Here is a 16,929-nt window from a genome sequence, read left to right as displayed (position 1 = left end):
TGACCACTGAACAGTGTACCATTGCAGTTTCAAGGGTCAAATTAATGACTTATTTTCGGATGCAAAAGATAAATTGACTTATCTCTAACTGTAGATCTTTCATATCGAAAATTTACCAGTCACTACTTTACAATACTGTATCTGAATTATAGACATTCTCCAATTGTCAACTTTTCAAAACCTATTAAATGGCTTATAATCAAGTAATTACATACAAATTGTGTGAGCCAATATCTTAATTTGATCATGTTATATAGTGATGGCAACCAGAAAGAAGGTCCTATTAAAAGTCATTATCTTAGGAGATAGTGGGTGAGTGATGTTAATTTATCTTATTGACATTTCATATTTTCAGCAGTGATTCAATTAATCTTGGTGGTTAAAATATATTCATAAGTGTTAGGAAAACCATTTATATCCGAACACAAATATAATTACCAAGATGACGACTTGTAGTACAATATAAGACATCAATAATTTAACAGAACTAGTAGGTTAGCTTATTGTTGGTGTTTACATATTTAAAATTTTTCATTCCAAAATTAAACCCTTGTTTATTAATAAAAGCACAGCCCACAACTGATTAGAAATGCTATAATAACATTGCTCAGTCACTAATTAGAATTATGATTAGAATTAGATTAAAATGTACACTGCACAGCCATTACCAATGATGACACAATACACACTCATGAGTGTCCAGTGTATTCAGATAATCTACATTGTATGATCTAAAAATGAGCTGTACAGGATGTATCAAATCATATGGCAACATTACGATGATGTGGCTACCATTTAGTTTTCCAATGACTACATGCCTTAGAAACCAGATAATATATCTGCAACAAATTTAGTCGAACTTTTGACTAAAATTGTTTTAAATGAAATATAATGTGACTAAATGAGTCAACAAATAATTTAAATGCCAATCAAAATTTTGGTACCAGAGGATAAATACTTCTAATTTACCATAAAATAGTTGATTACAACAGCTCTGCTAAAATATCATGATTATCTTCGACCACATCCACCCATTCCTTCTCAAAGTAAAAAGTTTGGTTTTCAAAATGCTAAGTTATTCTTAGCTTGTATTTTCATATGAATTTCACTCAAATTAATGGATAAATAGATAAAAATGTTAGTATTGTCGTGGACATATCTTGTACAATGTACATATATTTTTGAAACTTTTAAACCTAATCCTCTCAATGGCCGTTCGCTGGACCTGGTGAAAGTTTATCATTGTAAATAATAAACACAATTACTAATATTGCAGGGTGGGCAAGACGTCGTTGATGAACCAATATGTGCAGAAAAAGTTTAGTAACCAATATAAAGCAACTATTGGGGCAGACTTTCTGACAAAAGAAGTTGTTGTCGATGACAGACTGGTGACTATGCAGGTATAAAATTGTAATTTTATTGAGGTTTCAAAAATCCACTGCAACCTTTTTTAATATATTTAACCTTTTTCGTATAATTATGATCAATTCACAAAGCCTTTAATTGTGCAGTGTGCACCTTTTATCATAGTAGCTTGTTTTATGTTTGTCACTGTTTATCATGTCAGCTTGTGTGTCACAAGCTGAGATGTTGTGGTATGGAATCTTAATTTTCTAGTTGCCGAACTCTTAGTCACTCCATTGTGTTTTCTCATGCGAAGTGTATGTGGCCCTCTTGGACCGAATTTGCATACATAAAACAATCACGTGCTACAAATTCTGTGTTTGATTTTGAATATATTTCAGATTTGGGACACAGCTGGGCAGGAAAGATTTCAGAGTTTAGGTTAGTAATAATTGATAGATTAGAATAAGCAAGAAGATTTTATCCTAACTTTTATTGATTGACATTTGACATAAAGTGTAAACAATATATTTATGAGATTATATCAGGTTAATTTCAATATGGTCATCATGTCTGTTCAATTAGTTCAATTAGTTCAATTAAATAAGCAGAGTACTGTTTTCTCGAATCTGCAAGTTTTAGCATCATGATAGTTTGGGTGCAAATCAGATACAAATAGGGGTATACTGAGGGTCCTGGTAATCTGTTCCACTAAAAGTAACCCCTTATTGCAGGTGTAGCATTCTATAGAGGGGCCGACTGTTGCGTACTGGTGTTTGATGTAACGCAGCCAAATACATTCAAGGTACGGACACGTGTACACATTTATAACATCATTTATTCACTTTACAGCGGAGATTAGTAACTTTGCAGATTGCATACTGTAACTACTAACTAAACTACTACTAACTACTCATTCGAGGATTCTGTCGCCAGAATATAAACTTCTATTTTCTGGAGGCCACACCCTTTCAACATTGAAGTAATTATATACTCGTCATGGCAAACGAGCTAGAAACCCTATTTTTTACACATCGAAGTAGGTTTAAATCGATTGTGACATATGGTCGGAATAAATAATGTGCACAAAACGGAGGTTTCCAGCTCAAACGGTTTGATAATAATCAGCAAAAAATACGGTTTTCAAGTTCTGGCCATAACGAGAAATGGCTGGGTGCGGGATAAAAACTCTATACTGGCACACTATTCGCACACATGCCGTTAAAGCACATGTGAGTCATCAGTCATTAGGCTTTGCTATAAGTGCCCTGCTACCGTGTAATCCGGCAAACTACTAAAACTTGAAAGTATAATGTTAAAGTTCGGGCGTCCGTACGCAATAAAAGCCCATATATAACATGCGTTGCCAGGCTATGCGTTGCAAGCCCATATATAACATGCGTTGCCAGGCTAGGCTAGATTTTACATGGTTTTATTTCAGACACTGGATAGCTGGAGGGACGAGTTTTTAATACAAGCATCACCACGAGATCCTGACAACTTCCCCTTCGTCGTGCTCGGCAACAAAGTGGACCTCGAGAATAGGGCGGTCAGTTTACTAATAATAATAATAAGATTTTGGCCATATAGCCAACTCAATTCGATCATTAAAACCCTACTCGAACTCAACCCGATTGCAGTTCACACCAAGTTTAATCAGTTCTTTTTTAAAAGAAAATCATTAAAATTTGTATTAATAGTAGACTGTGCATTAAAGTTTACTCCTGCATTTTTCTTCCTTGCGGATATTAATTACTTGAGCAGCCATTTCTTTTAACACCATATAAAGCTAGTTTAACCCTAATGCATGGGTTCCTGTGATACAATGTACATTCTGACTTGTATGTACCTAGCATTTTCACTGAAATTCTCGGAATTCGTAATAGTATTTATTTTATTACATTTTACACTCCTCGCCAAATCCACTCAACGTAAGGAACATATAAAAAGGTAGTTTTAAAGATAAATATACGAAACAAAATATGTAGAAACAGTAATTAAAACTAACGGGTAGAGGAAGGAAGCCACCTACCATACATATAATTTGCAAACTAACGACAAGACAACTTGGCATTGGTGATGTCATTAACACGTCATTATGAGATCATCAATGCCTTATACATTATGTTATATATTAGCTGTTTTGTCTTTATGATTTATATTTTGATTGCGGTCGAACATTGGACAATTGGACATCATGTCATACGTGTTCAGTGTTCGTGTCATTCCATAGAACGTGATTGGTGAGTGTTTGTGGAGAGGAAATAGCCAGTACATACCAGAGCCAGTACATACCAGTACATACCAGAGCCAGTACATACCAGAGCCAGTACATACCAGTACATACCAGAGCCAGTACATACCAGAGCCAGTACATACCAGTACATACCAGAGCCAGTACATACCAGAGCCAGTACATACAAGATACAAGGGCAGGTATCTCCCGAACGTTGGGATGGCCTGAGGTGCTTATCTCCTTTTCAGTAACCCTAAGCCACTCTGTGCCGAGGCACTATACTAGCTGTAGGGGGGTTAGTCCTACGAGCCAGAGAGTGTGTATTACCAGAGCCAGTACATACCAGAGGCTAAAGAATGTACATTGCAGACCTCTGTATATTGTTAGACTTTTAACATTGTAGTGATCAGTAGATCTATAGACTTTTAAAGCTAAAACTGTAAGCACTAATATTGCAACTGTAAGCACTATTGTCAATATATTTCAATACAAATGGTCAACATGGCATTGAGTCATCTCGCTATTCTCGAATAGGTCTAACAATTTTCTCCATTCAATTTTGTCACTCGCTAATTCTGGGGGGGGGGGGGGTCCAAGGGGAACTTTGGGGAACTTTGGGAAAGTCCCCCAAGATTTCTGAAGTTCCCCAAAAAAAAAGTTCCCCAAAACTCCCCAAAGTTCCCCAAAATTATTCAAAATTATTTAAAATTATTCAAAATTATTCAAAATTATTCAAAATTTCTCTGATATACATTAATACCCATTAATGTTAACATGTATGTTATTATAAGGTATAATCTTAACTTACTTGTTGATACTTGCAGCATGATAATTTGTTTGGCATTATAATTTTTTTGGGGAACTTTGGGGAACTTTGGGGAATTTTGGGGAACTTTCTGAAGTTCCCCAAAATAAAAATTCCCCAAAATTCCCCAAAATTATTTGTTTCATTGATAATTTTTTGGGGAACTTTGGGAAAGTCCCCCAGGTTTCCTGAAGTTCCCCAAAAAAAAGTTCCCCAAAGTTCCCCTTGGACCCCCCCCTAATTCTCTTATATTTAAAATATTATCATAGCTAATCAAAACACAATGATACATTTAAAGATCATCACAAATATTCATAAAAATGTATTTATAATGAAACTTAATTTAATACTCCAAAATGACAATCCATCCTTGAATACTAAAAGTAGAATACAGAATGGTGTATAGGACAACTCACCCTACTTACTTGGGAATCACCTGAATCCTGATCAATATACATTATACATATACATTATAAAAGCTCGTTAATGAGATCCTTGATTGGCTGACAGCCCAAATGATCCCTCTTCGTACCATGAGACAATTGACTATGACTTAATTTACTATACTAATATTACAATATTCATATTAACATATTAAGGTTCGCATCTGGCCTCTTCCTCCCACCATATTTACATTAACATATTATCATCTTAACAATAGCTTCTTTTGTTGTAATAATTATAAAACTGAAGATTAGTGCTCGTAATCTCCCACATTGAAAAAGGCAGCTACTCTGACAACCCCGTGAGCAAAGACTGTGCTTGGTGCCAAAAACGTATGGGCCTCGAGACCGTCGAAGATGAATCACATGTTTTGTGACCTGTACTCAAAACAGAGATCAAAATTAGCAAAAGATCTTACTGGGGGGGGGGGGGGGGGTACCGACGGACATTTATGGCAGTATTTTAAAATTTTGCTCAGACTGCCATTAATGCCCATTAATGCACATTAATGTCCGTTGGTCCCCCCCCAGTGGCGTAACGTTGCCTGTTGGCGCCCCCCTGCCGAAAAAAGCGCCCCCCCCCCCCTGTTGGCGCCCCTCCCCTTTTGGTGCCCCTCCCTAGAATTGAACAAATTAGGTGATTTTAGAGAATACGCCGGTAAAATCTCTAAAAAAGTGTGTATCTAGAGCAAAACGCGCAGTTTTGCTAGTACTTTAGTTAAGTTTTCGAAATTGTCCCACATTCAAACGACGATTTGGCGCCCCCCTAAGACGGCGCCCCCCTGCACAGCGGGGTCAGCAGGGCCTTTCGTTACGCCACTGTCCCCCCCCCCCCCCCCCCCCCCCCATCTTACTAAAAGGCCACAAATCGCAAAAAGGACTGAAACCACCAACACAAGCAAAATCAATGAAGCAAATCTCATAGACCATTGCATTATAGCAATTTTGTCACATTACCCACCAATTGCTACTATAAATTCACAAAATCACCTGACCTTCATATTGACTGTCACCGCTCACTCATTATTGAACCAAACACACAATTTAGTGAGAACCTGGCTCTGATTTCAAACCAACTTACTAAAAGGCCACAAATCGCAAAAAGGACTGAAACCACCAACACAAGCAAAATCAATGAAGCAAATCTCATAGACCATTGCATTATAGCAATTTTGTCACATTACCCACCAATTGCTACTATAAATTCACAAAATCACCTGACCTTCATATTGACTGTCACCGCTCACTCATTATTGAACCAAACACACAATTTAGTGAGAACCTGGCTCTGATTTCAAACCAACTTGGATGATAAATAATGCTATGTTTATCCGATAGTGTGCAATTATGATGTCCCTTAATTTAATTTTAATCCTCTAACATGTACGTGATATTAACGTGTACGTGATATTAACTTGTTCAGAGCAGACGAGTTCTCAGAATCACGTACCACACTGTTTTGGCCTTGTCAGCACATCCAGGTGCTCTGTAGAATGAAACATTATACAGAAGAGTGTACGCCTGCGCAGTGTTTTAGGCCCTATATCAAGTTCCTGTAAGAAAGCTGATACCATACACACACACACACAAAAAAGATAAGGCTGCTCAGCAGAGTGAAGCAAATTATGCGGTCTATTATTAGGCCCTAACTTTTATTTCATGAATAATCTTCAGATTTTATCAGACTTGATAATTACGGTTGACGGACATTTAAGTGTGTACTATTCCCTGGGTACATGCATTATATTGAACCTAATCAATAGCTTGGGTGTTTCTTATCCATACTTGTAATTTGACTCAAAATTAGGAAAGTATTACGTTACTAGTCTGTAATGCTCATCGCGTGACTTAAAGGGACACAATTACATATTAACTAAAACTACTAGCTCCTCACTGCCTCAGACTTGTGAAAATCTTCTATTATTTCCTCGAAACGCGCGTAGTCGCGCCGCGCATATTTACCTTTGCGCCGAATTATGTAGAGATGTAGCTGTTTACTATCTAAAAATAGATTAGCAGTGAACTGGTTTGATATCTGACACACGGATTAATGATACAATTTCGAGTTTATTGCCTGTAATCTTTTGAAATAACAAATGGAAATCCTAAAACCACCTCATCTACACGCTGTCCTTGCATATCGGGGAAACACATAGGGTTACTGATCAACTGGGAGATAGCGAATTGTTTATTGGTATATTATATTAAGTTTGAAAACAAAGCCTCGTTCAAATTGTAAACATTAACTTACCGAAATTTGTACAGGACTAATTCTTCTTCTGCGTACACTGTCACAGTACTGATCCAACATCTCAGCATGAATATTACGTTTCAACAAATATTACGTTTCAACAAATTAATACACTAGTCTGATCAGAAAACATTACAAATGGTGAACAAATGAAGAAGAAAAAAATATGTGACATGAATATTAGATTGCGGATACTAAACCAGATTCTCAAACTAATTACATCTGCTTTTCAGGTCTCCCAAAAGTGGGCCCAGCAGTGGTGCCAGGGCAAGAACAACATTCCGTATTTCGAAACTTCCGCCAAAGAAGCGATCAATGTTGAACAAGCATTCTACACGATCGCCCAGAACGCCCTTCAACAGGAAACGGACGCCGACCTCTACACGGAGTTTCCCGAAACGATAAAAATACCTCCTGGTGGCCAGTCGGGACAGAAGAGCGATTGTGGATGTTAGAGAGTGCCCGGTACCACTTGCCATGGAAATGGAGCACGTTACCCTGAAGATGGTGCCCGTTGCCATGGAAACTGTACATCATGACAGGAACTCGGAGCCTAGTTGACCAGTTAAATGGTGGAATACTGGCCACCTCCCCTCGGTGATCACCACGGCTACCATGGATAGTGTTGTCATGATATTGACAACATCTTAGTGCGGTTTTGTTTTATTTTAAACTGGGCTAATATCTATCCAAAGAGGCCCAAATGTGTAAAATATAAAATTGACTCTTTATAAATTGATTTGTCTTTTTAATTCAGAGAATTGTGGGCAAGATGTAAGAATTTGTTTCCTTGCGCGGCAGTTAAATACAGTGAGCTGTGACACGCAGTAAGGGTTACCATGGATAAAATCTTCTTGTACCCTCAGTTAAAGTTGTATTGAGGCTGGGGGACTTCCCCCGTATAATAGTGCTACTTTTGTTGAGTAATCTAAAATGGGAACTTTTTAATGATATTCGCATGCCTCAGTTACCACAGTTGCCATGGTAACCAGTTGAGTTGGAACTTTATATGCGCATGTCTCAATTTTAAATAAAACTGGGATCAGTAGATTATTATTGTAACGTAAGTTTTATTTTCATCAAAATTATTGTTAGGTTTCCCATAGTTAGTGCAGGATAACTTTTTCTTCAAGCTGATATCAGCTGGTGGCAAACTTGTTGGCCCTGCAATGGATAAACTGAGATTAAAACGGACATTCGACAATAGAGAGTTAGAACTTGAGTTAGAACTTGATCCTTCATTATTCCGAATCATTCGATATGAGAAAAGAAATTGGATAAACTCAAAGTTTCCAGATTTGAAAGATATTGAACGTTGTACAAGTATTTCGTGACATTTTCATGGAAATTACATCAAACTCATTTTCCATGTTAGTGGTTTTGCCGTTGACTGAAAATCATTATCCTGCACAGCTTCACTAGGGAAATGTTTTAGTTGATCAAGCTTGAAAACGGTCACATGGTACATATTTAAATGGGACTAGCTAGATATGCGACCTTGACAACGCCTGCACACCGTAACCATGGAGACACTATTTTAGTAATGATTTTAGAGGCTACATCTTATGGATGAGTTGTTTGTTTTGTTATATTGATTTGTGTGAAAATATTACCAGTAAATACGTTTTGATTTACTAAACCGTTACGAATGTTGAAAATTGTACATTAAGAAATTCCAACTATCAACCCTAGCAGTTTTTCCCAACTAAAGTACTACATGCCTTTGTTTTTCTATATACGAAGTAACCAATTAGGGCTATTAAATGCCGAACACAAGGATATTTCGTATTCGGATCATATGCCTGCAGGCTGTCTGTCGCTTAAGACCATGGTGATGTTAAGTGAGACCGTGAGCACCACTTCTTGCCAATTTGCTTTTGAATTACGGCCCAATCATGAAGTTAAACAGTACAAGTTGTGTTTTAACGGCAAAATACAGCGAATTCTAGCCCTTGAAAGTTGTAGGTTTGGAAGATCAATACGGCTGCTTTAATTCTTAAAAGTCTTAAGTTAGAACGACCAAAACACCCTACTCGGCGTCAGCCAGCTGCATGGCCCTAAATGCCACAAATTTGTAGCCAGCGCCCAGCATAGATCCAATGTTAAACTTGTTGACAACAGTAACTGATTCTTCAATCTTCATCGGAGGAAACTGCCGAATTAAAATACTAGCTAATCCTGGGTCAATAACTGAAATCATTTCATTTCTGGATTGACCTCAACGTATGTATTCCTTTCATTTCTGGCTGAGTTTTTTCCAGTTCCCTAGCTATTTGGGTTCAGTGCAGCTCCTTGGTTTACTGGGTTTATTTCAGTCCCCTGGCTGACTGGGATTAGTTTAGCTGCGTTGTACCAGCTCGTGAAGCACCGTTTGACCCTCTTCCTGACATCTCTCACCCCTTTATCTGTGATGAGTTCTCCGTTATCTTTCACAACCACCAATCTGGGTATTACCACCACACTGTGCTTTAACTTTAAGTAGTTTATGAGACTGCTCGAATGGGGTAATGACATCCAAGAGGTCGGGAAATGACTCGCCAGCTCCCTCATTTCCTCTCTAGTTCTGTCAAAACTCACGTAGATAACTTGCAGCGGGGCGTGGTCTGACTCTAGCTCAGAGTAGAATCGTTTGAAGAGAGATAAGAACTCCAAGAAGGGTGGGGACCAAGCGGCGCCGTACAGCAAACAAATAACTTTGCCGAGCAGCGCGTCCGGGCTGACTTGTTGTCCAGACTGACCGAGAAAGTAGAATTTCTCTGACTCGGCAAATAGGACGTGTGTAGTTTTCATGTCATCCTGAATTAAACGGGTGATACTCGTAAAATATTTGTTTCAAATATTAGGACCGTCGACGATCAGTCCAACTCTGAACTCGGCGCGCGTCCTGGTAGGTTATAAACTAGGCTATCCACTCCGATAATCGTAACACTAACCGATAATTATCTCCGATAATTCGTTAAAAACAGTTATCTGTTTATCTAGATAAAACATATTTTTATCGGTATAAAAATTTACTACATACTAGAAATTACCAAAAATACTGCTACAATACCGTAATTTTTTTTAAATGAGTGTTTTTGCCTCTCTCTGTTCCCAAGTAGGTATTCCAAGAAACAGTCCCAAACGTCTTCTAGTATGATGGAAGAGGTAGTTCACTTGGATGTGAGCTTAAGAGGTTTATTTACATTTGTATACCTATGGAACTGTAGAACTGTAGAAATCCAGAGAAGGTTATTGACATTGTTCTCTTGAGGGTGCTGGCGTTTCACCTTACAACCATTCTGGAGTCGGGAACGAGCATGCTACTGTTAACAAGAGTCAAAAATACCGGCAGGGCACTCGATTGAATTCCGTAAGTGTTCTGGGCGTGAAACATTGTCTTCAGGAGAAGGAATCTGTTGCTCCAAGTTATCCCCAGGATAAGGAAACGGTTCACTGAATCATGCTCTATTCATGTTTTGAGGAGAATTGGTATTTGCTGCACTACTGTTCTCAGGAGAAGGAAACCCTTCGTCTACTGTTTTGAACAGAACTAGTGCGTCACTGTTCTCAGTTCTCAGGAGAAGGAAACCGTCGGTCTACTGTTTTGAAGATAACTGGTAGTGGTAGTACACTACTGTTCTCAGGAGAAGGAAACCGGTGGTCTACTGTTTTGGAGAGAACTGGTGCACTTCTGTTCCCCGGAGAAAAAAAACTGATGCTCTAATATTTTCAAAAGAAAGGAAGTGGTACTTTACCAAGATTACTGGTAAACAGTGATAAAACGAACTAGTGCGTTACTGTTTTCAGGAGAAGGAAACCGTCGGTCTACTGTTTTGAAGAGAACTGGTGCACTTCTATTCCCCGGAGAAGAAAACTGATGCTCTAATATTTTCAAAAGAAAGGAAGTGGTACTTTACCAAGATTACTGGTAAGCAGTGATAAAAGTCGACAATTAGTTTTTGTGAAATTTGGAAAACAGTTTGGCTTTGGCCCAGTAATCGACTGGGATTCCCGGCGCCGTGAAATCCCGGCACCGGGGGAGCTATTTCTTCCCGGCCCCGGCCGATTTTCAATTTTTGCCGGGAATTTTTGATCAAAATCGGCCTAAAACTTTCATATAAATCTTAAAATGGATTTTCAATTTTGAAAGGATGATGTCCAGAGTGCCAACTTTCAAGAGCAGTCCTTTGTTTTTGTCGTGGATTTATTAAATTCACGGCCCCGGCCCCGGCCAAATTCCAGAACGGCCAATTCACAATTCCCGGCCCCGGGAAAATTTGGACATTCCCGGCCCCGGCCAAATCCTACCCCCGGTCGTTTACTGCTTTGGCCTTCAGCAGAAAAATTATCGGTTTTATCTATGCGATCTAGATAAAACCTACATCTTTATCTGCCTGTTTATCTAGATAAAAGATTTCATACCGATAATGGATATCCTATTATAAACCTACAAACAAACAAACATATCCTGAGATTATTAGTATTGATAGCCTGGGCCGTCCCCCGGTAACGCCCCTTACCTGATATGAGGACCCCCGAGCGTGCTAAATCACGTTACAGTCGATCTTCGAGATTATTCTAAAAGGGCCCCCCGACAGTTGAGACCAACTTCATTCCGCGATTTATTTTCGGACGCTGATTCCGAATCACCCCTTACGACATCAGACATAGGGTTAAAATGCTCGCGGGGGAGCATTTTAACCCTATGTGAGGCCTGACGAAATATTGGCGAAAAACTGTCTCGATCACGTGATTTAACCTACAAACAACCTATAAGCAGGACGCGCGCCGAGTTGGACTGATCGTCGACGGTCCTGAAACAGATATTTTACGAGTATCACCCGTTATTAGGGGTCGTTCACATATTACTTAATCAGCCGAGGGGGGAGGGGGTTTCCAAATGCTTACGATTGATTGCGGAGGGGGGGGGGCGGGGTTTCGGTCGTTTGTCGTTATGATTGCGTAATCAAAATTTTCTTTTTTACCGTCTTGAATAATAAAAATTTGACAATATTTCAATTCAAATTCCACTCTGATAGTTGATAGTGATAAAATTTAGAAATTGATCGAATATCCGGCTATAATAGTAAGTAGTTTAGAAGGTGCTTGGCCGGATATCATAACAATGATTTCGGCTCATCATGATAGCATGATCGGGGTAGCATGAAACGTAGAGAAAAGTGTTTTCTAGGAAAAAAAGTCAAGGGGGGGGGGGGTCATATCAGGCCATGATTACGTAATATTGCTGTCAGGAGGGGGTAGGGTTTTGATTACGGTTGATTACGGAAGGGGGGAGGGGGTGAAAATTGCTCAAATATTGATTACGTAATATGTGAACGACCACTATAAGTATAATAGAGGGGGGGGGGGGGGTGTCACGTCCGTTTATGTCCGCTTGTCTCATAGAATCCAAAAAGGACAGGACATAGGCGGACATTAATGGACACCTAAATTGCTAAATAAAATGTTCAATTTTTTACATCAACTGTCTTTTTCTTTAAAAAGGCATAAGATGTATAGAAGTGGAAGGAATTGAGAATGGGTATAGTAGGTAGGTATGTTTTTCGTTCGGTGTCACAAAGGAAAACATGCATAACCCTCCGCATACGTTATTTTAATGTATATTGTCCGCGCGCAGAGCAGTTATGGTGTCGTCGACATGGTTACCCTCCGCATACGTTTGCACGATTTGACGATTGATTGAATTACACCTCAAATGCGCGGCGCCAAGCATACAATTTGAATTCTATGGTAATTGATTTGAATAACAAGCGATTTCCCAAATCTTATAAATGTGTTAAGTAGCTCACGCTCTTTTTTACTTGATCATTGATCATGATGCGGTACAACATACTAACTTCTCGTTTTGTTGTGAGTGCTTGATTTGTTATACGAAATGGACCATAAATGTTATTATGAGTTGCATGATTATTATATTATACCTACTACTATACGGATTTCACGACTTTTATCTGCATATCACCACACAGGTGCAGGCTACGGTGTCCGGTCATTTAACTTTTTAAATTTGACTATTGACAATGGCAACCCCTCCACTTTATGTTCCGTAGCGCCCCAAGAATGGTGAATAAAGAACCATTATTTAATATTTTGACCAACATGAAACTATCGTTAATTTTAATTTCAAATTTTAAAAGGCATGGCAATCACTACGGTTGATGGAAATCTAGCGTCCGCTAACCGGCGCAATTCTTGTTGCTGTTATATTGATACATGTTTTGTACATCCTTCGGCGGCGCGCGCGAAAAGTGGCATGCAACGTATGTCAACTGTTATAGCATATAGGGGGATCATGTTTTTTGTCCGTTCGGTACCCTATATTTTCAAAACGGACAAAAAATAGAGCGGACAAAAACGGACAAAAATGGAAATAACATTTAGATGCTTCCTCCTCCTACTCTTCCTCCTCCTCCCCCTGATCTTCTCTTCCTCCTCCTCCCCCTGGGTTTTCCTGATCTTCCTCAGTCCTCTTCCTCCTCAGTCCTTCTCATCAGTCCTCAACAGTCCTCCCCCTCCCCAGTCCTCCTTCTCCTCCTCTTCATCCTCCTCCTCAGTCCTCCATCCTCCTCCTCCTCCTCTTCCCTCTCAGTCATCCTCTTCCTGGGTCCTCCTTCTCTTCATCCTCCTCCTCCCCAGTCAGTGGCGTAACTTTGCCTGTTGACGCCCCCCGCTCAGTGACGAAAAGCGCCCGCCTAAAATTTTGTGTGTCCCTAAAAAAAAGAAAAAAAGTCGGGTACTCTCTTTTCTCGCCCCCTTCAGCTTTTAGCGCCCCCCTGAAGCAAAAAATGGTACCCCAAATATTTTTTTCGCGTCGACCGAACGCTAAATTGGACAGGGAAATACACAAACAAGGCGTTTTTTTCAGTGAAAGGGCTTACCTGAGGACCCCAGGCTATTATGTTCATTAACATAGCCTGGTGAGACTGAACCCTCTAATACGCGCAAGTCTCTCTGACGGGCGCGTTTTTGCGCGTGGAATGCTGAGCGCGCAAAATATATGTTTTGTAATGATAATCGCATATCGGTAGACCTTTTAAAAGCAGTATGTGACAGAGTGGCAACAAGCCGACAAGCGACATGTTGTAAGTTACAAGTGCGGTAGCGTGATGATACTTTATGAAGTTTCTCATTTGTTTTGGTCAATTTGCAATTGCAATTGCAATCCCGAACTTTGACGGATCAAAGGTTTCATGATGGTATAACTAGTATTACTATTACTTAATTGTTAATGATCACACGACAACTCGCCTAGCATTCCACACCAAAAACGCGACCAATGTCATTCCACCATATTATATATATCAATCGTGTTAAAGAACACAAAAGCCGGAGGTCTAAAGGTAAATACAATCAAGTGGAAAAAGGTGGTAGACATATCATTATCACAGAATTTATGTCAATTTTCATATTTTAATCATTTTATTACATAATTTAAAGATCATATTCTAATAATTTTATTACATAATTTAAAGAGAACGGTTAATAATGGAGTCATTCGTAAACTATTGACAAATAGCTATTCACGAGAGTGCTCAGTTGTCAGTGCTATAGCCAGTACCATTACCAAATACACAAATCACTCATAATATTTTCAGCTTTAAACTTACTCGGGGACCCCGGGCTTTGTGTTCTCTAACACAGTAGTTATATTAATATTAGATTTTAGTAATATGCTTGATTCATGACTGATACGTGTATGAAAACCTAAAACGGGGTCCCCAGGTACTCAATCGATTAGATATGTAAAGATTCCGATACGAGGGATTATCATACCTCATGCTAGCTATGCATTTTTCGTATGATACAGAATGACATTAACTGCGGAGCACCGTACTGAGTTTCTACAACAAGGTCTACAATAAACTGAAACAGTAAAATGTGAAGATGATTGATCACTCCGTACTCGACCAACTGCACGTAGCATACTTTAACACGTACTACTTCAAGTAGTCCTTAGAGACTATTACAAATCTAAACCCAAATTAGAGTGTAGAACGTATGTTGAAAACCCTTACCCGTACGACTACGCAAATTATGCCAACATCCCTTATTTGGTCATACTATCTGGTCATTATAAAGAGGTTCAATAAAAGGAAACATATCCAAATAATTATGTATCAATTAAGATAATTTTACGTTCAAAAGGCTCAAAGAGTTTGTTGGCCTATTCTTGCTGCAAGGAGAGCTCTTCGCTCTAGAGGTAGGTCTTTATCAAACAAGGATAGTGGGACGAGCTTTAAGTCAGGTCCATGTTTGCCTCTTCAGGACTGCCGTGGTGATGGCTGATACTATGTCCACACTCTTGTACCTTTGAAGACTCTGTAACAAACGGGTGTCGGCGGAGGCTGTAGATTCAAGGATGAAGGAAAGGAGCGCTGAACCAAGCTCTCAAATAAACGAAGACAAATAAGTGAGCCCTCTTCTGCAACGTTTCTCTTCTTGTACAGTGAATTGGTATCTAGTTAAGAAAAGCCATCTAGAATGTAGATGGACTTAGCCATCCATCTGGCCCTGGTGGTCCAGCTCCCAGGTCTTTGTATCTCGGAAGACGTAATCCTTTCTTCATATCTATGCTTTCTCTATGGATTAGTTTAGCAAGCTCTAGGAATTCCTTGTAATGTTCTGGGCTGGTTGTTGAGTTGACGGATGTGATTAATAAAGGATCTTGAAAAGGGTTACTTCGAGTGATATTGTGTCACCGAACAGTTGCTTGGAGGGAGATCCCTCTTACAAGCTCCGCCTCCAGGACGTGATGTCTGCACGGCCATCCAGAGGATCTGTCGATAGAGGACCTGCTGAAGAGAAGTAATGCTCTTTTGTGAACTCCAGTATTGGATGATGTGTAACAAATCCCAACGGCTAATATTTTATCTGCCTAGGTCCGGTCGTCGAGAATCTTCTACACTATGTCTGCTTCGTCCTAGTCCCCCATTTTTTGACTGAAGAGTAACTAGTCGTACAGATTGCGAGTCTCTTGTTCTCCTCCTCTTGTACTAGGACCATAGCCAGTCTGTTTACTTTACTAAACCCTCGAGGTCTGTTTTCGTCAAAATTTATCTGTCTGACATCAGAGGTAAAGTCTCTTTTTATCCTTTGCTGCTTACCTCTGATCGGACTGTGACAACGTGCAGTGGACTTTGAGAGGAAAACTGCCTTCAATCCCGTGCTCCACTGAGCAGTGAGATGCAGTGTCTCCTCAAACCGTCACTGAGGGAGAAGAAAATAAGTACTACGTGTGAAAATGCGGGGAAAATGTTCAACTCTCTATCATGAAATTACCCAATTAACAAATCTGATTCATTTTTAATCAAAGATGACATATGCAAGGCGGCTTTTAGTTTTAACAACCAGGGTTTAAGCCAGGAAGGATAGTTTTATTTTAAACTAATGATATACCTGATTTTAGAGATGCAACTGCAGCCAAGACTGATATCAAGACGATGAACTCCGCAAATTTCTGGCCAGAAATAGATCATCTTTCATTATTGTAGATCACCTCCTGAAAAATCGGTGTGCGTTTAGAACTCTATTTAGAATTTATAAGCTAAGTCTATAATATTCCAGTTACGTGGGATGAGTTGCATGAGTACCAATTGTCGGAAAAGTGATTTGATTACGAATATAAAGTGGTTTTAGTAATATACAAACAAACATAAACACAAATTCATGGATAAGTGCGTGGGCTGTATTAATTGCCGTTGAATGACTCCATGTTACGTGTCATATGGAATGTGGTATCTTGAAAATTCCCCAACACGTTTGGGATGTAAAACTAAACTGTGTCCTTAACAGTGAACATTCTTTTTAAATTTTTGACGGAATTACCAGTAAGTGAGAAAAAATA

General features: G+C 39.2%; 2 protein-coding genes across 2 annotated transcripts; one reads left to right on the top strand and one right to left on the bottom strand.

The window, feature by feature from the left end:
- The first annotated feature begins 255 nt into the window (after positions 1-255).
- On the top strand, positions 256-8,727 carry LOC134819237 (ras-related protein rab7-like). Its single transcript, XM_063829057.1, has 6 exons — positions 256-312; positions 1,277-1,403; positions 1,749-1,788; positions 2,082-2,152; positions 2,789-2,896; positions 7,316-8,727. The coding sequence occupies exons 1-6, from the start codon at positions 260-262 to the stop codon at positions 7,535-7,537; spliced, it is 621 nt and encodes a 206-aa protein (XP_063685127.1). The 5' UTR covers positions 256-259; the 3' UTR covers positions 7,538-8,727.
- A 620-nt stretch (positions 8,728-9,347) lies between these two features.
- LOC134820201 (nucleoredoxin-like protein 2) lies at positions 9,348-9,872 on the bottom strand. The gene has a single exon (XM_063830425.1). The coding sequence runs from the start codon at positions 9,870-9,872 to the stop codon at positions 9,348-9,350; it is 525 nt and encodes a 174-aa protein (XP_063686495.1).
- Positions 9,873-16,929: the final 7,057 nt, after the last annotated feature.

The sequence above is a fragment of the Bolinopsis microptera genome, chromosome 8 (assembly GCF_026151205.1).
Source record: "Bolinopsis microptera isolate Bmic1 chromosome 8, MBARI_Bmic_1.0, whole genome shotgun sequence".
NCBI classification, from domain to species: domain Eukaryota; kingdom Metazoa; phylum Ctenophora; class Tentaculata; order Lobata; family Bolinopsidae; genus Bolinopsis; species Bolinopsis microptera.
Note: the sequence above shows the minus strand (reverse complement) of the source record. Positions and strands in the feature narration are given on the sequence as shown.